The sequence below is a fragment of the Halichoerus grypus genome, chromosome 6, assembly GCF_964656455.1.
Source record: "Halichoerus grypus chromosome 6, mHalGry1.hap1.1, whole genome shotgun sequence".
NCBI classification, from domain to species: Eukaryota; Metazoa; Chordata; class Mammalia; order Carnivora; family Phocidae; genus Halichoerus; species Halichoerus grypus.
Window position 1 is genome coordinate 98995606 of NC_135717.1, and position 25688 is coordinate 99021293.

At 36.8% G+C, this 25688-nt stretch overlaps 1 protein-coding gene across 12 annotated transcripts in view; it reads right to left on the bottom strand.

The window, feature by feature from the left end:
* Positions 1–25688, bottom strand: part of LMNTD1 (lamin tail domain containing 1) — a 512641-nt gene that overhangs the window by 117680 nt on the left and 369273 nt on the right. For 9 of the 12 annotated variants that reach the window (XM_078075784.1, XM_078075778.1, XM_078075783.1 and 6 more), the window contains 3 exons: positions 12549–12667; positions 3113–3342; positions 259–454 (listed from right to left, as the gene is read on the bottom strand). In XM_078075784.1, coding sequence (XP_077931910.1) covers positions 259–454; positions 3113–3342; positions 12549–12637 — 515 coding nt within the window. In that variant the 5' untranslated portion in view covers positions 12638–12667. The remainder of the gene's footprint in view (positions 1–258; positions 455–3112; positions 3343–12548; positions 12668–25688) is intronic. The other 3 variants (XM_078075786.1, XM_078075779.1, XM_078075785.1) reach the window with 2 other exon arrangements.

Sequence of the window (25688 nt, forward strand, 5' to 3'; positions counted from 1 at the left end):
TTGACTTTATTTGTAGGGATTATGTAGTGCTGTTTTCACTGGCATCTTTGAAAAATCAGCATTCCTTGTTTGGTTCCCTAGAAAATTACACTGATTTCTTATCATTCCTCAGAACATGAACGGTAATATTTCAATAAACTGCTTAGGGTTCTAGATGAAATCATGGATGTAATATCAGATTAGAACTTTATTACCTACTGAAGTAAAGTAGCTCCTATTCCAATAGAAGATATTAAATAGTTCAAATAGAATAGGTACCTGGATCTAGATTGGCCCACTTCTTCAAGAATCATAGAAAAGTGCTTCCAGGCTTTCTCAGCATGGAATGAATGTGGAAGAAGTTTCTTTGAATCACCAAACAAAGTTAGGAAATAATCTTCTCCTTCCCCAGTTACTGGTATCTCAGGAGCAAGGAGCAGAGCCTGTCTCTTTGTCATTATGGAGCTGTTGACTCCTTTCAAAGAAACCAAAGAGGAAAGCAACAAAAAGAAGTAAATAAAAGGACATTAAAAGAACACAAAGCCACTATCTCTATTCTTTGCTTCTACAAAATTATATTCTTTATACATTTTACTGTCACTTTGAAACTCAATGAGGATAATTAAAAGCTATAAACCAAAGTCTATGAAATAACTAGTAAGTAATTATCTTTAGTGACACATAATTCCTAGAGATTATGTCAGTTATCTTAAAATATCAACAATACCATTAGCATGATGACTTTTATTTAACTGATTATTCAGTTGTACTAGAAGCATCATAAGTTTTCAAGGAGGTAAACATTTGAGTTTCTCAAATTTGGATATGTTATATATAAATACAACTTTATTTCATATTAGCCATCCTCCCCAAATTACTACCCATAAATTAAAGCCTCAAATGAACCCTTCCTATGAATAATTAGTAATTTTGCCAGGTAAAGACTTAAATTTCCTCTAATCAACTAAAATAGTTTATTAGAAAGATAGAGTAATTCTTAATCAGACTCTAGTATCCTCTTGGAAATTTGTTCTTTTAAAATTATCACCACTAAGATTTAAATACAGAACAGTTTTTATAATTTTGCATGGAAAGAAGCAGGCTGGGTAAATCTAATGATGTGTCTGCAAAGAGTGAGTAAGACTACAGAGAGAGACAATGATGAAGTGGATAGAACACTGTGTCTTGGATTTAGACAGACCTGCAATTGTATCCCAGCTCTGCCACTTAGTAAGCCAACTAATTCTCCATTTTCCTGAACATAAAATAAGGCAATGTGAAGATTGAAGAAAATGTAGATAACTTTCTAGTGTAGTGTCTAGTTTTTAACAGGTATTTAGTAAGTGATAGCAATTATTGTAGTTCAGGGGCTTTGGTTAATGTGACACTGTGTCCAAAATCATCAAAGGACTGAGACAATCTAGAGTATGCTTTATATTCTTGTATCTTTAACAAAACCAAAGCGAGGTGAAAGATGAAAAAGAATAAACACATAGTTTCTAAAGAGGATTAAAGAAATGTTTGGAATTAAATTAGTTCATTCCCAGTCACTTGAGTATTTACTTAATCCTTGAGTTCCTTTGGGGAAAGAGATTATATAGTATCCTTTTTAATGGTTCATCTTGAGGTATGAAAACCTTTATACTATAAAAAGGAAGAAGACAGATTAATTTTAGTCCTAGTTGTTATTTCACCTAGAGGAACAGATGGAACGGAACCAAATGCAACAAGTTTCAGTGGACCCAGGCATTTATCTACAAAACCTGAATCTACAGTAACTGAAGGAGAAGACTACACACCCCAGCTCAATTCTCACCTTGCAAGGGGAAACCACTATATTTTGTTTTTCCCCTAAGAACTTGTGCAGTTTAATCCAAATATAGAATATATACCATGATGATAACAGGGATAAAGAAGGAAAAATATTCCCTCCCTGGATGTAAAGTTGGTATTTGCACTTTTGAGTATATGGATTTTGGTCATTGCTAAAGGTCAATGTGATCTTAGGAGGCTTCTTTAAAAAGTGCATTATAGGCATACAAACAATGAAGCATAGGGAATAATGGCAGTAGATCAAAATCCTACATAACACTGTGTCACAAGTTTAGGAAAATGCCAGAAACAAAATGAAATATAGATAAGCAGCAGCCAGGCTTAAATATCCATAGAATAATAGAGGAAAATAGAGACATCAAGTAGTCATGGGTGTGTTTATGCTACCAGTTTTGAAACTTGTTGACTGGTAATTGAAATACAGACCCCCAATCTAGCCTATTCAATGAGGAGGTGCTTACAGATATATTCATATTCATGACTAATTTTTTATTAAGCACTTACTATATGCTAGGTGATTTTCATAAGTATTTTATTTAATCCTTAGGCCAGCCCTGTGAAGCTGATATTTTAATCCCTATTTTGCGCTTGTGGGTAATGGAACTCAGGGATAACTAACCTATTATCTCACAGTGTAGGTAGAAATATCCTTTAGACCTAAGTCCTCTGTTTCCAAGACCATGATTTTTTCAGTAAACCATGATAACATACCCTTAAAGTTCCCTAACATCATGAGGAACACACTGTGGATATTGCTGAGTGCATTGCTTACACTGTTGGCAACTGTCAAAACCCAACTTTTTCCTATTGTAGTACTGTTTTCATTTTCTTCTCCAAATTCATTATTGTTCTCCTATCTTTCCACCATTTTCTTACCATTTATTTTGCTTCTTTCTATTATATGTCTGTCTTTTCTTTACTTAAGCATAAGTCTCCTAATGGCACAAATACACAAGACATTGCTTAATCTTTCTCGTAGTGTTCAGAGGAAGGAGAGTTAATGCTATACATTAGAATTTTTATCTAGCAATTCTAGAGCATCTAAGCCATCAACCCATGAACCATTATGACAATTCAAGATATTTTAATCATAGGGATGATACATTTGGCCACATACATTTATATGACCTGAATATGACTCAGTGTTAGGATCAATGGTGAGCATAATCAAGTTACTCTGCATATGACATTAAGAAATCTGTGTTATTGGAAGTCATTCTGACATCTAGGTATATAAAGAAGCTATTGAACTACATGCATTAAAAATAGTCTCAAAAAATTTGGTACATGTTTTGCTTACCCAAGCTGTTTTCCGATCTGGAAAGGCCCACTCCTGTAGTTTTAGGAGTCTTCTGCCCAGTTGTTGATATAGTTATTCCACTAAACTGAGGGCTAGACGGATTGTAATCAAGAAGCATTTCATACGATAATGACCATGACAATGGCAGTGTAATATCTGAATTCGTTGTCGAAAAAAAATGTACTAAAGATCGCTGTGTCATTGGGAGACTGTCTTGGGTGTCTTTTCTTCTGTGTACAAAAATTAGTATAGTAAGCAAAGTGAGAAAGTCAAAATGAATAGATACGAACATAAGAATCATGAACTATGATTATTACCCAGAGTTCTGCTTTTCAAAGGTAATATACATTTACATAAGCATAAGGACAACTTTTTGTTGTAGTTTTAACAATCTAAATAGGACATTTGAGTGTCAAGAAATGCTTTTATCTACTCTTTTATCTAAAAATCAGTTAATCGGGGGTGCCTGGGTGGCTCAACTGGTTAAGCATCTGCCTTCAGCTCAGGTCATGATCTTGGGGTCCTGGAATTGAGTCCTGCATCGGGCATCCTGCTCAGTGGTGAGTCTGCTTCTCCTTCTCCCTCTGTTCTCCCTCTCCTTCTGTGCTCTCTTGTGCTCTCTCTCTCTCTCAAGGAAATAAATAAAATCTTTACTAAAAAAATAAAAATAAAAAATAAAAATCAGTCAATTGCTACTGTAGATGATTTTTAAAAAGTGCAAAAGTAGAAAGAAGACAACAAAAATCACCAAAATGCTACCAACCAAAAATTTTACCAAAAAATCACCAAAATGCTACCAATCATTTCATTCCAGGCCTTTTTTTTAATTATGTTAGTTACCATACAGTACATCACTAGTTTTTGATGTAGTGTTCAATGATTCATTATCTGTGTATAACACCCAGTGCTCATTACAACATGTGCCCTCCTTAACACCCATCACCCTGTTACTCCATACCCCCACCCCCCTCTCCTCTTAAGCCCTCAGATTGTTTCTCAGAGTCCATAGTCTCTCATGGTTCATCCCCCTCTCTCTTATTCCCCCCCCCTTCAGTTTTCCCTTCCTTCCCATAATGTCCTCCATGCTATTCCTTATGTTCCACATATGAGTGAAACCATATGATAATTGTCTTTCTCTGCTTGACTTATTTCACTTAGAATAATCTCCTCCAGTTCCACCCATCTTGATGCAAATCGTGGGTATTCATTTTTTCTGATGGCTGAGTAATATTCAATTGTATACATGAACCGCATCTTCTTTATCCATTCATCTGTTGAAGGACATCTTGGCTCCTTCCACAGCTTGGCTGTTGTGGACATTGCTGCTATGAATATTGGGATGCAGGTGCCCCTTTTTTTCACTACATCTGTATCTTTGGGATAAATACCCAGTAGTGCAATTGCTGGGTCATAAGGTAGCTCTATTTTTAACTTCTTGAGGAACCTCCATACTGTTTTCCAGAGTGGCTGCACCAGCTTGCATTCCCACCAACAGTGTAAGAGGGTTCCCTTTCTCCATATCCTCACCAACATTCGTGTTTCCTGCCTTGTTAATTTTTGCCATTCTAACTGGTATGAGGTGGTATCTCAATGTGGTTTTGATTTGAATTTCCCTGATGGCTAATGATGTCAAACATTTTTTCATGTGTCTGTTAGCCATTTGTATGTCTTCTTTTGAGAAGTGCCTGTTCATGTCTTCTGCCCATTTTTTGACTTATTTGTTTTTTGGGTGTTGACTTTGATACATTCTTTATAGATCTTGGATACCAGCCCTTTATCTGATAAGACATTTGCAAATATCTTCTCCTATTCCGCGGGTTGCCTGTTAGTTTTGTTGACTATTTCCTTTGCCATGCAGAAGCTTTTTTTCTTGATGAAGTACCAAAAGTTCATTTCTGCTTTTGTTTCCCTTGTCTTTGGAGACATGTCATGAAAGAAGTTGCTGTGGCCAAGGTCAAAGAGGTTACTGCCTATGTTCTCCCCTAGGATTTTGATGGATTCCTATCTCATATTGAGGTCTTTCATTTTGAGTTTATCTTTGTGTATGATGTAAGGGAATGGTCCAGTTTCAGTCTTCTGCATGTGGCTGTCTAATTTTCCCAGCACCATTTATTGAAGAGACTCTTTTTTCCATTGGATATCCTTTCCTGCTTTGTCGAAGATTAGTTGACCATAGAGTTGAGGGTCCATTTCTGGGCTCTCTATTCTGTTCCATTGATCTATGTGTCTGTTTTTGTGCCAGTACCATACTGTCTTGATGATCACAGCTTTGTAATATAGCTTGAAGTCAGCCATTGTGATGCCCCCCGCTTTGGTTTTCTTTTTCAACACTCCCCTGGCCATTCGGGGTCTTTTCTGGTTCCATACAAATTTTAGGAAGGTTTGTTCCAGCTCTTTGAAAAATGCCAATGCTATTTTAATAGGAATGGCATTGAAAGTGTAGATTGCTCTGGCACCATAGACATTTTAACAATGTTTATTCTTCCAATCCATGACCATGGAATGTTTTTCCATCTCTTTGTGTGTTCCTCAATTTCTTTCATAAGTGTTCTGTAGTTTCTAGAATATAGATCATTTACCTCTTTGGTTAGGTTTATTCCTAGGTATCTTATGGTTTTTGGTGCTATTGTAAATGGAATTGATTCCCTAATTTCTCTTTCTACAGTTACATTGTTAGTGTATAGAAAAGCAACTGATTTCTGTGCATTGATTTTGTATCCTGCCACAGTACTGAATTGCTGTATGAGTTCTAGCAACTTTGGGGTGGAGTATTTTGGGTTTTCCACAAAAAGTATCATGTCATCTGTGAAGAAAGAGAGTTTGACTTTTTTGCCAATTTGAATACCTTTTATTTCTTTTTGTTGTCTGATTGCTGTTGCTAGGACTTCTAGTACTATGTTGAACAATATTGGTGAGAGTGGGCATCCCTGTTGTGTTCCTGATCTTAAGGGAAAAGCTCTCAGCCTTTCCCCATTGAGAATGATATTCACTGTGGGCTTTTCATAGATGGTTTTTATGAAATTGAGGAGTGTTCCCTCTATCCCTACACTGTGAAGAGTTTTAATCAGGAAAGGATGCTCTATTTTGTCAAATGCTTTTTCTGCATCAATTGAGAGAATCATATGGTTCTTGTCTTTTCTTTTATTAATGTGCTCTATCACACTGATTGATTGGTGAATGTTGAACCACCCTTGCATCCCAGGAATAAATCCCATCTGGTCATGATGGATAATCCTTTTAATGTACTGTTGGATCCTATTGGCTAGGATCTTATTGAGTATTTTGGCATCCATATTCATCAGGGATATTGGTCTGTAATTCTCCTTTTTGATAGGGTCTTTGCCTGGTTTTGGGATCAAAGTAATGCTGGATCATAGAATGAGTTTGGAAGTTGTCCTTCTGTTTCTTTTTTTTGAAACAGTAGAATAGGTACTATATCTTGAAATGTTTGGTAGAATTCCCCTGGGAAGGTATCTGGCCCTGGACTCTTGTTTTTTGGGAGGTTTTTGATTACTGCTTCAATTTTGTTACTGGTTATTGGTCTATTCAGATTGTCAATTTCTTCCTGTTTCAGTCTTGGTAGTTTATAAGTTTCCAGGAAGGCATCCATTTCTTCCAGGTTGCTTAATTTGTTGGCATATAGTTGCTGATAATAATTTCTAATAATTGTTTCTATTTCCTTGGTGTCAGTCATGATCTCTCCCCTTTCATTCATAATTTTGTTAATTTGGGTCCTTTCTCGTTTCTTTTGGATAAGTCTGGCCAGAGGTTTATTGATCTTATTAATTCTTTCAAAGAACCCGCTACTAGTTTTGTTGATCTGCTCTACTGTTTTTCTGGTTTCTATTTTGTCGATTTCTGCTTTAATCTTTATCATTTCTCTTCTCCTGCTTGGTTTAGGTTTTATTTGCTGTTCTTTCTCCAGTTACTGTAGGTGTAAGGTTAGCTTGTGCATTCAGGATTTTTCTACTTTTTTGAGTGAAGCTTGGATGGCTATGTATTTCCCCCTCAGGACCGCCTTTGCAGTCTCCTATTGGTTTTGGACCAGTGTGTTTTCATTCTCATTGGTTTCCATGAATTGTCTAAGTTCTTCTTTAATTTCCTGGTTGACCCAAACATTCTTTAGCAGGATGGTCTTTAACTTCCAAGTGTTTGAATTCCTTCCAATTTTTTTCTTGTGATTGAGTTCCAGTTTCACAGCATTGTGGTCTGAAAGTATGCAGGGAATAATCTCAATCTTTTGGTATCAGTTGAGACCTGATTTGTGACCCATTATGTGGGTCTGGAGGAATTGTGCGCATTTGAGATGAATGAGTATTCTGTGCGCATTCGAGATGAATGAGTATTCTGTTGTTTTAGGGTGGAATGTTCTGTATATATCTATGAATTCCATCTGGTCCAATGTATCATTCAGAGCTCTTGTTTCTTTGTTGATCTTCTGCTTAAATGATCTGTCCATTGCTGAGAGTGGAGTGTTGAGGTCTCCTACTATTAAAGTATTATTATCAATATGATTCTTTATTTTGGTTAACAGTTGGCTTATGTAGTTGGCTGCTCCCATGTTGGGGGCATAGGTATTTACAGTTGTTCGATCTTCTTGTTGGATAGACCCTTTAAGTATGATATAGTGTCCCTTCACATCTCTTACTACAGTCTTTAGCTTTAAATCTAACTTGTCTGATAAGAAAATTGCTACCCCAGCTTTCTGAGGTCCATTGGCATGATAAGTGGTTCTCCATCCCCTCACTTTCCATCTGGTGGTATCTTTAGGTTCAAAACGAGTCTCTTGTAGACAGCATATGGATGGGTCATGCATTTTATCCAATCTACAACCCTGTGCCACTTCATGGGAACATTTAGGCCATTCACATTGAGAGTGCCTATTGAAAGATGATTTTGTGCCATCATTTTGCCTGTGAAGTCCCTGTTTCCATAGAATGTCTCTGTAAATTTCTGGTCTATATTATTCTTGGTGTCTTTCTTCATTTATAGAATCCCCCTTAATATTTCTTGCAAGGCTGACTTGGTGGTCATATATTCTTTTAGTTTCTGCTGGTCCTGGAAGCTTCTTGTCTCCCCAACCATTCTGAGTGATAGCCTTGCTGCATGAAGTATCCTTGGCTGCATGTTCTCATTTAGTACCCTGAATATGTCTTGCCAGCCCTTTCTGGCTTTCCAGGTCTCTGTGGAGAGGTCTGATATTATTCTGATGTTCCTCCCTCCATATATAAGAAATCTCTTCCCCCTAGCTGCTCTCAGGATAGCTTCCTTGGCTCTAAGATTTGCAAGTTTTACTATTATATGCCGGGGCATTGGTCTGTTCTTATTGATCTCAGGAGGGGTCCTCTCTGCCTCTTGGACACGAATGCTTGTTTCCTTCCCCAGATTATGGAAGTTCTCAGCTACGGTTTGCTCAAATATACCTTCTAGTCCTCTCTCTCTCTCTCTACCCCCTCAGGGATCCCAATAATTCTGACATTGGAATGTTTCATGGCATCATTGATCTTTCTAAGTCTGTTCTCATGGGCTTCTAGTTGTTTATCCCAGGCCTCCTTGGCTTCCTTCCTTTCTATCATCTTATCTTCTAGCTCACTAATTCATTCTTCTGCCTCATTTACCTTGGCTGTCAGGGTATTCAGTTTAGACTGCTTCTCATTCATAGCATTTTTAAGTTTGGCCTGATTCGATCTCATTTGGCCCTTAGAGATTCTATATTGTTGCTAATATTTTTCTCAAGCTAGATATCGACTTCATAATTACTACTCTGAAGTCTATCTCTGACATCTTGCTTATATCCATATCCAGTAGGTCTATGTAAGAGACCATAGTCTCTGATCCTTTTCTTTGTTGTGGGCTCCTTCTCTTAGTCACTCTGTTGAGGGGTGGTTAAGGGAATGTACAGAGTCCAAAGTACTAACCATGACCCAAGCAAAATGCACCCGTTTTATGGGGACCCTTGGGTTGTCATCCTCTTGTTCTCCCAGGCTCTCTTCTGGGGGAGGGACCTGCCGCCCTGTTACTCAGACAACCCTGCTTGGGCAGAGATGCCCTGCCCCTGTCCAGGGGGTGGGCTCAGTGGAAACCAGTTTTTTGAGCTTTTGTTCTCTGGTGGCTTTCCATGTCTCTTCCAAGAGTTAGAGCAAAAATAGCCACACCCAAACCTCTGTCCAAGAACAGAGAGATCGCAGTCTGCTCTTCATTGAGTCCTACAGGATATGTAGTCTCCGTTTCTGTATGCACTGCTAAGAACCGCAGCCTCCCGCAGTTGTGTGCGTCCACAGCAACTCTCCCAGAGGTCGACCCCAGGGCCGGGGCATGTCTCTGCCTTTTGTGCTTATAAAACTGTGAGCAGTCCTGGGTTCGTGTGCATGCACCCGCAGTTCCTGGATCCTGTTTGGGGGCTGCTCTAAAGCCCTTTCCCAGACGCTACTGCTCTGCGAGTTTGTGCCTGGTTCCCAGTGTGGGATGCTTTTGCACAGGTGCCAGCTTATGGTGGCTCCCTCTCTCTTCTGTTTATCTTCTGAGATCGTCCACAGATTCACGACTCCACCCTTCATACCTTGCAACCGGCAGAGATTTTCTGCTTGTAGAGATCCAGATATATATTCTTACATCTCGGGTTGATTTTCTGGGTGTTCAGAATAGTTTGGTAGATATACAGCTAAATTCAGGGGACTGGTTGAGACAGGGTCCCCAACTCCTCCACCATCTTGCCTCTTCCACTCCATTCCAGGACTTTTAATGTATTTTTTTTACTCAAAATTGAGACTCTAGAAACCACTTATATTCCACTTTTATTACTTATTATATCATATCTCCCTTTCCATTAACTAAAAAATATATAATATATAATTCCTGCTCAATATTATTGTTTAGTAAACTTTTTTCCTTTAATTCCTACTGCTTAACTAATTTTCCTATATTTATAAAAATTCTAGCGTTAATGTCTACTTTCAAATATATTCTGAAAATTAATTACTTTGAATACAGTATACATGTGTATATGTGTATACATGTGTGTACGTGTGTGTGTATGTGTGCATATGTATGTTGAGGGGAATACAGAAAAGGAAGAAAACAGACTTAATTTCCAGGTATTATTTTTATAATTAAATCTTATTATGAACACAGGCTTTTCTTTCTTTTTTAAAAATATAAAAACATTTGTTAACTAGTGTGCATTTAAACAAAGCCTCTAAACTACAACACAATTATTTTACAAGTAAAACAATAGTCCCATGGCATGGCTCATGAAAAGATTTATGACAACTTCATTTTATGAGTCACACTGAGACTTAGTTACCTCAAAGCAATCTGTGTGTATGTGTATGTATGTGTGTGTGTTTAATACTTGAATTGTGAACAAAGTCCTGGGGTCTAAAATCCTTTGGCTTTTTGAAAAACTGGATAAATATCCCATTCATGCACCCCCTTACTGGGGACCACTTATCTCTCCTTTGTAAGTCAAGAGCTAAGAATTTTGCCTCCACAGATTTTCTCTATTTTTATTCTTTATTTTACAGAGTTACTGTAAAGATATTTTAGCAAGTCTGGTTTTTTGTTTGTTTGTTTTGTTTTTGTTTTCCAAATGTTTCTATATAGGAAAGGGCCTGAAGTTTCCTAATCTGCCAAAGTGATGTCAGTCTTAATCTCTTTATTTACTAAGAGGTAGTCATAATAATTTTATTCTACAATTTGTAAATTCCTTCATCAGAAATATTATATCTGGACAGTTTTGTACTCAAAACCAGACTGCTTTAAATGTACCTCTCAGAGGGCACAGACATCTCAGGCAATTTCTTTTTTTTTAAATAAATGGCTTTGGCTTTGAAAATTGTAATATTAGGCCAGTGCATATTAAGCTTGAGCATTTGCCATTCTGCTGACACCCCAAGCACCCATCTTTGTCAGAAAAGCTCTAACCCATGAAAATATACTCTTGAGTAGGATGTGGTGGTTTGTGGGAAGGATACGAAGAGGTAGATTGTCAAATTACAATATTTCATCTCTGTCCAACCTGAGACAAGATCATATGACACAATTTCTGTCTGACACTAGTTAATATAAGCAGGAAAAATACTTTTCTTTTCAAAGTTCCTTACATCTGGGTTTCATTACAAACTGGCTGTATCTTTTCAGCATATTCATTTTAAAAGCTCCAAAGTTTTTTCTTCCCCAGTAAAACAATAGCATTTCCAAATAATTTAATTCCACAGAAGATTCCTAATAAGCCTCTGCAAATGTTGTGATTAAAGAAATCTGGCCTAGGGCCACAAAGTGTTCTTATTTTTGTCGTTGAATAAGAAATTTCTAATGGCTGCACACACCTTTGAAAGAGCTGAGACATTTCACAAGAGGCATATGTGATGTAGCCCATTGTCTAAACCCTGCACTCACCATCCTGTTAGAGTCCTTTTGGAAGATGAGAGACTTGGCCTAGTGCTTAGTTAGCTTGCCCTCTATCATATGGAATTTTCCAAGCCCCTTCTTGGTATTTTGTTTCCTCTGTAATTGATTAGCACTACACCAGATGTAGTTAAAAAAGTTCAATTCCGGGGTGCCTGGGTGGCTCAGTCAGTTAGGCATCTGCCTTCGGCTCAAGTCATGATCCCAGCGTCCTGGGATTGAGCCCCACATTGGGTTCCCTGCTCAGCAGGGAGCCTGCTTCTCCCTCTCCCTCTGCCTGCCTACTTGTGATCTCTCTGTCAAATAAATAAATAAAATCTTTAAAAAAAAGTTTAATTCCCACAATTCAATGTTATTTTGGGAAACGCTACATTGGTAATTCTGACAACAATCACTTCTCAGATGACCTCTAAGAACAAATGTTTAAAAGATGAACTTGAACTGATCAGTAAACACAGGACATGTAGGTGCAAAATAACATTAGCTTTAAATTACGTATATTCAATACTAGAGGTCATTTTTTAAAAAACACTGGAAAACCCATGCTAATGCTTTTATTGATAGAATGATTTATAGTAGTAGTAAAAATAGGGAGTTGTAGTTTTTTGGTTTTTTCATTTTTGTTTTTCTTTTTTGGGGGTGGGAAGGGAGTTGTAGTTTTTATTTAACATCTTCACAGGTATTTCCAAAACCAAAATGCTCTAGCAATTCTTTGTCCCAAAGGTTAGTAAAGGAGTTCTAAAGAAATTGTCTGCCAACTGCCTTAACATGTTAGATATAAGTTCTGGAATCTCAACCATGTCTTGTATGATAGAGATCTGTCCATGTGAAGTTTTCTATTACTCAAGGACTGAACCTTATAAAACAGTGTTTGAAGAAATAGTTGTATGTTATAGTTAATTAATTTTAGAAAAAGTGTGGAATCAATTCTAGTTACAACTACTTCATAAGATGTTTTGAAACAAGAGGTCAAGTACTCCATCATTATCCTCTAAATCTCAGATCCTTCTCTCATTTGTGCCATTCTTACTGTGCTTGATTCTCCATCTTATCTTCCTGCTCATAGAGTTCACTCTGCAGGGCCACCGAAGTTTCCTGACTGGCCTGCATGCCTTTCATCTTGGCTAGAAGAAAAGTCTCTTTTCTTTCCTGGGGAAACAAATCATGATACTAGTCATAAATACAGCTGAAGTTCAAGGTAGATTTTCTTTTCAAATGACCTCAACTGTCTACCTCAAAGCATCTGCCAGATTTAATAATTTCTTTCCCAAGCTGGTGCCAGAACCAGGTTTCTAAAGTGAATATGTAAGTACTGACATAACCAATACTAGTATTGGCTAAGCATATTATGCAAATCAAGGTGCAGGTGTGTGGCATTCACTGGAAGCAGCTCAAGAGAAAGGGCAGCAACCCAGCACAGCTACCTTTATGACTATAACCTTCATATCTGGCCAACACTGCCTGTTAGAACACTGTGAGGTAATGTCTCCATGGTTACAAAGTTCTAGTCTCTGAGCAATTATGTTGATGCTGCACCTGCTTTGTAGTTTGCAGACATTAAATAGGGTAACTTGCTTTTAGAGAACCATATCTTTCACCAAATTTTGCCACCAAAATATTCAATACTTATTTTGGATTTATGAGGGTCAAAGCTAGTATGTAAATATTTGGAGCATTAGTCAATGTTTTTAATTGTTTTTTGATTTTTGTTTGTTTTGTTTTGACAAATGCTCTTTGAACACATGGAAATGGTCAAGCAGCAGGACCAGAATACTTGTGTACTTTTCAGGCAGAAAGAATCCTATTAGTAGAAGTGGCGAAATCAAAGCCAGCAGATTTACATTCCTCTACTATTCATGCCAGCAGTATGCTTCATAAAGAAGAAATCACTTAGTTCAGATTCTAACCTTGAGTAAGATTTACACTTAATGTTTTATGATAATGATGGTATAAGAATAAAATTAACACTGTACACAGTAATAAGATATATTAGCAATGATGATTATTGGATGAGTAAATTCATTCAATAAATATTTAAATAAGCATCTATTCTGTACCAGGAGCCAGATAGGTTTTATGAATTAACAGTTCCTGCTTCAAGGAAATAATGATAAAATATCTTCCAATCTAGATTAGAAAATGGTTTCCATCATGGAATGATGAGCATTATTTAAATACAAAGGACAATGAACAAAATAATTGTTCTAATAAGTCAGAAGAAAAAGATTTCTTGGGGACCCTGTGAAATAGTGGCATAGGAGGATCCTAAACTCATCTTGTCATACAGATACTCCTAGATAACAGCCACATCAGTATAACTAACCCAGAAAATGATCTGAAGACTGGCATAATAGACTCTCTACAGTTAATTGTAGAAAGGAGGCCACATCAGAAAATGGTGGAAAGGATGGAGCCCCAGTTGGGAACAAACCTAACCTGTGAGACTAACTACAAAGACTGGAGGGACACCACAACCACAGAAGAGGGAGAGGAACAGATCCTACACCAGGCACCCCAGACATGTAGGACCTACACTGAGAAGATGAGTCCCCAATAACATTTGGCTTTAAAAATCAGAGATCCTTAACTTTGTGAGTTTTTACAATCACTGGGGTTTAACACTGGGAACGTTTTAAAAATCAAGTGGGATCAGCTCCAGGAGGGCCAGAGGGTGATAGGAAATAGTCCCCACCCTTAAAGAGACAGCACAAAAATAACCCTGCCAAGATACAGCATACAAGCAGCAGTTTGAAAAGCACCTGGAGATTTATTTACTAATCTCAAAACATGAGCTAGAGGGGCAGAAATCTTTAAGAAATTTTTTGAAGAACAAAAGAGCTGGTGGGCACAATTCTCCCCATTTATCCCCAGCCTAGATACCCAGACATCTGTGGGGAAACAGCATAAACACTCGCTACTTAGCCCAGGTTTCATCCTGCAAGCAGATGGGCACTTACCTTGCTAACACCTGTGTGCTCTACCCCCCACATTCTCCTGAAGACGGTTCCATTCAACCTGCCTCAATCCTTCCAAAGCTATGCCTGATGCATTTCATTCTGCAAGCAGCCCTGACAGTGGCGAGCACCACTCCAAAGTGACTCTTGCTCTGGTTAGAGGGGAAGATACTCACAAACACCAGTTCCACTGAAGCCCCAGTAGTGGGCTGGGGGAAAACATCTGATGTGACTGCTGGCCCTGCCCACCAACAAAAACCTCACAGGGGGCAGCACAAAGAGAGAGCTCTGTAATTGGGGGGTGGGAGTGGTCACTACAACCCAAAAAGACAGACTGGGCCTGATAGCAGGTCTCATTCTCAAAAAAAAAAAAAAAAAAAGCCACTGAGGAGACAATGCAGGTAGGTGTGTCCACAGTTCTGGCAAACAGGCTGAGGGCAAGCATCTGGTCTGACCCAACTACAAGCCCAAAGTCACCCCAGACTGGCCCCATAATAGCACAGATGCCAAACCCTGCCCCCAAGAAAGATGGCTGTGCAGCTGACTGGACTGAAGGCAAATGTGGCTCAACCACAATGGTAGTGTGCATGCAACAAACATAGGAGACATCTCTGAAGTGCCAGGTTCTGGTGAGCAAGGGACATTGCACTATGGGGCACAACAGGATCTCTTCTTCATAAGTCCACTACTTTTAAGAGCAGGAAATGTAGTTGACATTCCGAATACATAGACACAGAGAATTAGATCAAATGAGACAGAGGAATATATCCCAAAGGAAAGATCGGGACAAAATCACAACAAAATGATTTGGAAATGAGCAATATGCCTCATAAAGAATTCAAAGTAATAGTCATAAAGATACTAACTGGATGTGAGAAAAGACTGGAGGATCTCAGTGAGACCTTCAACAAAGAGACAGAAAATATAAAAAAAGAATCAAGCAATGATGTAGAACTAAACTGCTGAAATTAAAAATACACTGGAGGGAATCAGTAGTAGATCAGAGAAAGCAGAATAATGAATCAGTGAGCTGGAAGACAGAATAATGGAAAGCAAAGAAACTGAACAACAAAAAGACAAAAGTATAATAAAAAATGAGAATACGTCAAGGACATCATCAAGCATAGTAACATTCACATTATAGGGATCCCAGAAAAAGAAAATAGAGAAAGGGAGGCAGAAAATTTATTTGAAGAAATGACAGCTGAAAACCTCCCTAATCTGGGGAAGGAAACAGACCTCCAGATCTAGGAGGCACAGAAAGTCCTCTCAACCCAGGGAAGTCCACACCGAGACACATAATATTCACAATGGCAAAAAGTAATGGCAAAGAGAGAATCTTAAAGGCAACAAAAGGAAAACAGTTACATACAAGGGAAACCCCATAAAGCTATCTGCTGATTTTTCAGCAGAAATTTTGTAAGCCAGAGGTGTGGCATGATGTATTCAAAGTGCTAAAAGGAAAAAGCTTGCAACCAAAAATACGCTATCCCACAATGCTATCATTCAGAATAGAAGGAGAGAGAAAAGTTTCTCAGACAAACAAAATTTAAAGGAGTTCATCACCACTAAATCAGCCATATAAGAAAGGTTAAAGGGAATTCTTTGAGTGGAAAGAAATGGCCAAGTGGAAAGAATAAGAAAATTATAAAAGGAAAAAATTTCACAGGTACATGTGAACATAATAAAAGTAGTAGATTAGTTACTTACCAGTATAGTTAAACCACAAAAACAGTGAAGTCATATCTATAAAAATCAGTCAAGGGCTAAACAAAATAAAAGGACATAAAGTATGACATCATATACATAAGATATGGGAGGAGAGAGTAAAAATGTAGTGCTTTAAGAATGGTTCAAACTTAAGCAGCCATCATCCTAATACAGACTGCTAGATGCATAGGATATTATATACAAACCTAATGATCATCACAGATAGAAAACTGTAAGAGATATGCAAAGAAGAAAAGAAAGGAATCTAAGTATATCACTAAAGAAAGCAAACAAACCAAAAAGGAAGAGAGCAAGAGAAGAAAGGAAGAGAGAACTACAAAAACAACCATAAAATAAGTAACAAAATGACAATAACTATATACCTATCAGTAATTACTCTGAATGTAAATAGACTAAATGCTCACATAAAGACATAGCATGACTGAATAGATAAAAAAGCAAACCCCATCTATATGCTGCCTATACATGACTCACTTCTAACCTGAAGATGCATACAAACTGAAAGTGCAGGGATGGAAAAACAATTATCATTCAAATAGAAGTGAAAACAAAAACAAAAATAAACAAACAAAAACAAACAAATGAAAAGAAAGCTGGGGTAAGAATACTTATATTGAACAAAATAGATCTTAAAACAAAGACTATAACAAGAGACAAAGAAGGATACTACCTGACAATAAAGGGAACAATCCAACAAGAAGATATAACAAATATAAATATTTATGCACCCAACATGGGAGCACCCAGACACATAAAGCATCTATTAATAGACATAAAGAGAGTAATCTAGTAATACAATAATAGTAAAGGACTTTAACACCCCACTTACATCAATGGATATATCATCCAGATGGAAAAATCAACAAGGAAACAGTGGCTTTGAATGACACATTGGACCAGATGGATCTAACAGATATATTCAGAACATTTCATCCAAAAACAGCATAATACACATTTTTTTCTTTTTTTTTTAAAGATTTTATTTATTTATTTATTAGAGAGAGAATGAGAGAGAGAGCATGAGAGCAGGGAGGGTCAGAGGGAGAAGCAGACTCCCCGCCGAGCAGGGAGCCCGATGTGGGACTCGATCCCGAGACTCCAGGATCATGACCTGAGCCGAAGGCAGTCGCCCAACCAACTGAGCCACCCAGGCGCCCCACATTTTTTTTTTTTTTTCAAGTGCACATGAAACAGTCTCCACAACAGACCACAGGTAGGGCCACAAAACAAATTTCAAAAAATTCAAAAAGATTGATATTGTATCATGCATCTTTTCTGATGATAATGGTACGAAACTAGAAATCTAACACACACCACACACACACACACACACACACACAAATCTGGAAGAACACAAATACATGGAGGGTAAACAACATGGTCCTAGACAATGAATGGGTCAACCAAGAAATCAAAGATGAAATAAAAAACACGTGGAGACAAATGAAAATGAAAACACAGTGGTCCAAAATCTTGGGATGCAGTAAAAGCTATTCTAAGAGGAACAATTATAGCAATACAGGCCTACCTCAGGAAACAAGAAAAATCTCAAATAAACAACCTAACCTTACATCTAAAGGAGCTAGAAAAAGGACAAACAAAGCTCAAAGCCAATAGAAGGAAGAAAATAATAAAGATTAGAGTAGAAATAAATGAAATAGAGACTAAGAAAATAAAAGAATAGATCAATAAAACCAGGAACTTGTTCTTTAAAAAGATCAACAAAATAGATAAATCTTTAGCCAGACTCATCAAAAAAAGAAAAAGAGAGGACTCAAATAAAATCAGAAATGAAAGAGGAGAAATAAAATGGACACCACAGAAATTACAAAGGATTATAAAAGAATATTATGAAAAATTATATGCCAACAATTTGGACAACTTAGAAGAAATGGATAAATTCCTAGAAACATACAGCTTCCCAAAACTGAATCAGGAAGAAATAGAAAATCTGAACAGACTAATAACTAGCGATGAAATTAAATCAGGAATCAAAATCTCCCAAAAAACAAAAGTGCATGACCAGATGACTTCACAGATGAATTTTACCAAACATTTAAAGAAAAGTTAATAACTATTCTTTTCAAACTATTCCAAAAAATAAAAGAGGAAGGAAACCTTTCAAATTCATTCTATGAAGCCAGCATTACCCCAATAACAAAACCAAATAAAGACACTACAGAAGAGAAAAAAAACTACAGGCTAATGTCTCTGATGAACATAGATGGAAAAATCCTCAACATATTTAGCAAACCGAATCTAAAAATATATTGAAAAAATTATTCATTACCATCAAGTGGAATTTATTTCAGGGATGCAAGTGTTGTTCAATATTCACAAATCAATCAATGTGATATATCACATTAAAAAAAGAAAGGATAAAAAACATACAATCATCTCAATAGATGCAGAAAAAGCATTTGACAAAGTACAACAACCATTCATCCATTCATGATACAAACCTTCAATTTATACAATTCAACACAGAAAAACCACAAATAATCCAATTAAAAATGGGCAGAAGACATGAAGACATTTCTCCAAAGAAGACATACAGATGGCTGACAGATACATGAGAAGATGCTCAAAATCACTATTCATCAGGGAAATGCAAATCAAAACCACAATGAAATATCATCTCACACTTGTCAGAATGGCTAAAATCAAAAACACAAGAAACAACAAATGTTCACAAGGATGTAGAGAAAAAGGAACCCTGTGCACTGCTGGTGAGAATGCAAATTGTTGCAGCAACCTTGGAAAACAGGATGGAGGTTCCTCAAAAAATTAAAAAGAGAATTACCATATCATCCAGTAATTCCACCTCTGGCTTTTTACCCCTCAACAACAAAAGCATTAATTTGAAAAGATATACACACCCTCTCTTTACTGTAGCATTATTTACAATAGCCAGGATATGGAAGCAAGCCAAGTTCCATCAATATATAAATGGGTAAAAAAGAGGTAGTGTGTGTGTATATATATATAACGGAATACATATAATATATGATGTATATTATATATAATGGAATGTATATAATATATAATGAAATATATATAATATATAATGAATATATACACACACACACACATATATAATGGAATATTACTCAGCCATAAAAAATAATGAAATCTTACCATCTGCAATAACAACATGAATGGATCCAGAGAATATAATGCTAAGTGAAGTAAGTCAGAGAAAGACAAGTACCATATAATGTCACCTGTATGTGGAATTTAAGAAACAAAACAAAGAAAGAAAGAAAAAAAAGAGAAAAAACAAACAAACAAAAAAACCCAGATTCTTAAATATGGAGAACAAACTGGTAGTTGTCAGAGGGCAGGTGGGTTGGGGGATGGGTAAAATAGGGGAAGGGGATTAAGAGTATAATGTACAGAATTGTTGAATTACTATATTATATACTAAGTGTAAACTAATATAACACTGCATATTAATTATATTTGAATTTTAAAAATGAATAAGAAAAGACAAGAAGCATACTACATAATGAAGGAAGTAAGCTAGAGGAAGGTAAACATTTGATTACTTTTCTCTATTTTAAAGAGGAAGCATAATTCCTTTTAGGATTGTGGGCCAATTATGTGAACATAGCATAGAGATTTATAAATTTATACTTATGCTTAGAAAATAAGTAAAAATGGATTTATTTTTTGCCACTATCCCAGTTTCCCTTCCTGTCTGGATGGTATCCTAGCTGTTGAAATTTTCTGTACTTGAACTATATATATTACCATGAAGTCATTATGACTTCATTTGTTTTATCAGAGAGCTTATTCACATTTTCCAACATAGTGTGGAGAAAGAAAATTCCATCAACTAAGAAAAACTTTGAAAAGCTTAAATTTGTGAATGTTCTAACAGTCATTCCCCATATAGGATTTTTCCTTACTTCTTTTCCTAAAATTACAGCGTATATGCAACTAAAACCAATTTCCTCTTTTTCAGTTGCGCAGATTAAGTCAATGGTTTTCAGTGGGGGATGGAGTGAACCATTGAGGGCATTTTGTAAATGTGAAGGGAAAGTCATAGTAGTCACAACAATTTGGTGGGGTGTTCTTGGCATTTAGCAGATAGGAGCCAGAAATGTTAGGCTTTCTGAAATATGGCAAATAATTTTCCCATACATCTTCCCATATACTACATAATTTGCCAGACATTCATACATTGAAAAATAGCTTATAACTAATGCAAAGCCCAATTCCATATTAAATATAAAGATAAAATATTTTGCACATTTTAAATATATACCAAAATTTCCAGGGAGTAACTATTTATTGTTTACATTGAGGAAAAAATGTATGTTGGTTTGTTCAGAACTTTTCTAAGCGTTGTTTGTCAGTTTGGAAAAATTACATTATCAATGGTAATAACATTTGGCGTATTCATGTGGTTTATATAACTTATCTGGCAATAGGTAACAGCAGCAACAACAACAATAACAAAATCAACCTGATATTTAATAATACTAAGGAATAATTATTAAATGTTTTAGATGTGTTTGATATTATGATCATATTCTTTAAGAAGAATCCTTATTGTTTAGAAATACATACTGAAGCATTTTTAGATAAAATTAGATGATGTCTGGATTTGCTTCAAAATAATACAGAGTATAGGGAATGGATGGAGATGTAGATGAAAAAGATGGGTCATGATATGTAACTGTTGAAGCTGGGTAATGGGTACTTGGAGGTTTGTTGTACATTATGTCAATTTCTTCTTTTTCTTTTAAGATTCATTTGTTTATTTGAGAGAGAGAGAGAGCGAGGGCAAGCACACAGAGGGAGAGGGAGAAGCAGACTTCCCACTGAGCAGGGAGCCCGATATGGGGCTCGATCCCAGGATCCTGGGATCATGACCCGAGCTGAAGGCAGACGCTTAACCGACTGAGCCACCCAGGTGCCCCTCAATTTCTTCTTTAAATGATTGAATTTTTCCATAGTAAAAAGGCTAGAGAGCAAGTTTCATTTTGGGATCTGTAGACTTTAAACACTGATAGTATCATCATCATGGCTGTCTCTAGCTTAGAAAGGATAGATCAAGCAAGAGATGAAAGAGAAAAACAGAAACACCTACTGTTCATGAGGTACAATAGTCTTTTTTTTTTAATTTAAATTCAATTAGCCAACATATAGTACATCATTATTTTTTGATGTAGTGTTCAATGATTCATTTGTTAATATAACAACACCCATTGTTCATCACATCACATGCCCTCCTTAATGCCCTTCACCCAGTTACCCCATACCCCACCCACCTCCCCTTCCGCAACACTCAGTTTGTTTCCCAGAGTCAAAAGTCTGCCATGGTTTGTCACCCTCTCTGATTTCTTCCCACTCAGTATTCCCTCCCCTCCCCTATGATCCTCTTCACTATTTCTTATGTTCCACATATGAGTGAGACCATATAATTGTCCTTCTCTGATTGACTTATTTCACTTAGCATAATTCCCTCCAGTTCCATCCGTGTTGATATAAATGGTAGGTATTCATCCCTTCTGATGGCTGAGTATAAACCATTCTATATATGAACCACATCTTCTTTATCCATTCATCTGTTGAAGGACATCTTGGCTCCTTCCATAGTTTGGCTGTTGTGGACATTGCTGCTATGAACATTGGGATGCAGGTGCCCCTTCTTTTCACTACATCTGTATCTTTGGGATAAATACCCAGTAGTGCAACTGCTGGGTCATAGGGTAGTTCTATTTTTAACTTCTTGAGGAACCTCCATACTGTTTTCCAGAGTGGCTGCACCAGCTTGCATTCCCACCAACAGTGTAAGAGGGTTCCCCTTTCTCCACATCCTCGTCAACATTTGTTGTTCCCTATCTTGTTAATTTTAGCCATTCTAACTGGTGTAAGGTTCCCTGATGAAAAGTGATGTAGAGAATTTTTTCATGTGTCTGTTGGTCATTTGTATGTCTCCGTGGAGAAGTGTCTGTTCATGATTTTGCCCATTTTTTGACTTGTTTTTTGGATGTTGAGTTTGATATGTTCTTTATAGATCTTGGATACCAGCCTTTTATCTGTAATGTCATTTGCAAATATCTTCTCCCATTCCACGGGTTGCCTGTTAGTTTTGTTGACTGTTTCCTTTGCCGTGCAGAAGTTTTTTTCTTGATGAAGTACCAAAAGTTCATTTCTGCTTTTGTTTCCCTTGCCTTTGGAGATGTGCCATGAAAGAAGTTGCTGTGGCTGAGGTTGAGAACAGCCTATGTTCTCCTCTAGGATTTTGTTGGATTCCTGACTCACATTGAGGTCTTTCATCCATTTTGAGTTTATTTTTGTGTATGGTGTAAGGGAATGGTCCAGTTTCATTCTTCTGCATGTGGCTGTCCAATTTTCCCAACACCATTTGTTGAAGAGACTCTTTTTTCCATTGGATATTCTTTCCTGCTTTGTTGAAGATTAGTTGACCATACAGTTGAGGGTCCATTTTTGGGCTCTCTATTCTGTTCCACTGATCTATGTGTCTGTTTTTGTGCCAGTACCATACTGTCTTGGTGATCAGGGCTTTGTAACATAGCTTGAAGTCAGCCATTGTGATGCCCCCAGCTTTGGTTTTTTTTTTTTTTTCAACACTTCCTTGACTATTTGGAGTGTTTTCTGGTTCCATACAAATTTTAAGATTCTTTGTTCCAGCTCTGTGAAAAATGTTGATGGTATTTTGATAGGGATTGCATTGAAAGTGTAGATTGCTCTGGGCAGCATAGACATTTTATCAATGTTTATTCTTCCAATCCATGACCATGAAATGTTTTTCCATCTCTTTGTGTCTTCCTCAATTTCTTTCATACGTGTTCTGTAGTTTTCAGAGTACAGATCCTTTACCTCTTTTTTTGGTTTATTCCTAGGTATCTTATGGTTTTTGGTGCTATTGTAAATGGGATCAATTCCTTAATTTCTCTTTCTTCAGTCACGTTTTTAGTGTATAGAAAAGTGCATTTCTGTGCATTGATTTTGTATCCTGACACACTACTGAATTGCTGTATGAGTTCTAGTAACTTTGGGGTGGAGTCTTTTGGGTTTTCCACATAAAGTATCATGTCATCTGTGAAGAGTGAGAGTTTGACTTCTTTGCCAATTTGGATGCTTTTTATTTCTTTTTATTGTATGATTGGTGAGGCTAGGACTTCTAGTACTATGTTGAACAATAATGGTGAGAGTGGGCATCCCTGTTGTGTTCCTGACCTTAAGGGAAAAGCTCTCAGTTTTTCCCCATTGAGAATGATATTTGCTGTGGGCTTTTCATAGATGGCTTTTATGATATTGAAGTATGTTCCCTCGATCCCTACACTGTGAAGAGTTTTAATCAGGAAAGGATGCTGTATTTTGTCAAATGCTTTTTCTGCATCAATTGAGAGGATCATATGGTTCTTGTCTTTTATTTTGTTAATGTGATCTATCACATTGATTGATTTGTGGATGTTGAACTACCCTTGCAGCACAAGAATAAATCCCACTGGATCGTAGTGAATAATCCTTTTAATGTACTGTTGGATCCTATTGGCTATTATCTTGGTGAGAATTTTTGCCTCCATGTCATCAGGAATATTGGTCTGTAATTATCCTTTCTGATGGGGTCTTTGTCTGGTTTTGGGATAAAAGTAATGCTGGCTTCATAGAACAAGTTTGGAAGTTTTTCTTCCATTTCTACTTTTTGAAATAGCTTTAGTATAATAGGTAGATTTTTTTCTTTAAATGTTTGGTAGATTTCCCCTGGGAAGCCATCCGGCCCTGGACTCTTGTTTATTGGGAGATATTTGATTACTGCTTCAATTTCCTTGCTGGTTATGCACCTGTTCAGATTTTCTATTTCCTCCTGTTTCAGTTTTGGTAGTTTATAAGTTTCCAGGAATACATCCATTTCTTCCAGACTGCCTAATTTTCTGGCATATATTTGTTCATAATATGTTCTTATAATTGTTTGTATTTCTTCAGTGTTGGTCATGATTTCTCCCCCTTCATTCATGATTTTCTTAATTTGGGTCCTTTCTCTTTCCTTTTGGATAAGTCTGGCCAGAGGTTTATTGATCTTATTAATTCTTTCACAGAACCAGCTTCTAGTTTCATTGATCTGTTCTACTGTTCTTCTGGTTTCTATTTCATTGATTTCTGCTTTAATATTTATTAATTCTCTTCTCCTGCATGGTTTAGGCTTTATTTGCTGTTCTTTCTCTAGGTCTTTTAGGTATAAGGTTAGCTTGTGTATTGGTGATTTTTCTAATTTTTTGAGAGAGGCTTGTTTTGCAATATTCTTCCCTCTTAGGACCGCCTTTGCTGTATCATAGAGGTTTTGAACCAATGTGTTTTCATTTTCATTTGTTTCCATGACTTTTTAAAATTCTTCTTTAATTTCCTGGTTGACCTATTCATTATTTAGTAGGATGCTCTTTAAGCTCCAAGTGTTTGAGTTCCTTCCAAATATCCTCTTGTGATTGAGTTCAAGTTTCAAAGCATTGTGGTCTGGAAATATGCAGGGAATAATCTCAATCTTTTGGTACAGATGAGACCTGTTTTGCGACCCAGTATGTGATCTATTCTGGAGAAAGTTCCATGTGCCCTTGAGAAGAATGTGTATTCTGTTGCTTTAGGATGGAATGCTCTGAATGTATTTGTGAATCTATCTGGTCCAGTGTGTCATTCAAAGCCCTGTTTCCTTGTTGATCTTCTGCTTAGATGATCTGTCCATTGCCGTGAGTAGGGTGTTAAAGTCCCCTACTATTATTGTATTATTATCAATGTGTTTCTTTAATTTTGTTATTAATTGGTTTATATAATTGGCTGCTCCCAAGTTAGGGGCATAAATATTTACAATTGTTAGGTCTTCTTGTTGGATAGAGCCTTTAAGTATGATATAATGTCCTTCCTCATCTCTTATTAGTCTTTGGTTTAAAATCTAATTTGTCTGATACAAGGATTGCCACCCCAGCTTTCTTTTGATGTCCATTAGCATGATAAGTGGTTTTCCACCCCTTCACATTCAATCCGGAGGTATCTTTAGGTCTAAAATGAGTCTCTTGCAGACAGCATATTGATGGGTTTTGCTTTTTTTTTTTTTAATCCAATCTGATACCCTGTGTCTTTTGATTAGGGCATTTAACTCATTTACATTCAGTGTAACTATTAAAAGGTATGAGTTTAGTGCCATCGTATTACCTGTAAAGTCCCTGTTTCTGTAGATTGTCTCTGTTTCTTACTGGTATATGTTACTCTTGGGATCTCTCTTTGCTTACAGGATGCCCCTTAATATTTCTTGCAGGGCTGGCTTAGTAGTCACATTCTTTCAGTTTCTGTCTGTCCTGGAAGCTCTTTATCTCTCCTTCCATTCTGAATGACAGCCTTACTAGATAAAGAATCCTTGGCTGCATGTTCTTCTCATTAATACCTTGAATATATTATGCCAGCCCTTTCTGGCTTGCCAGGTTTTTGTGGATAAGTCTGATGTTAATCTGATGTTC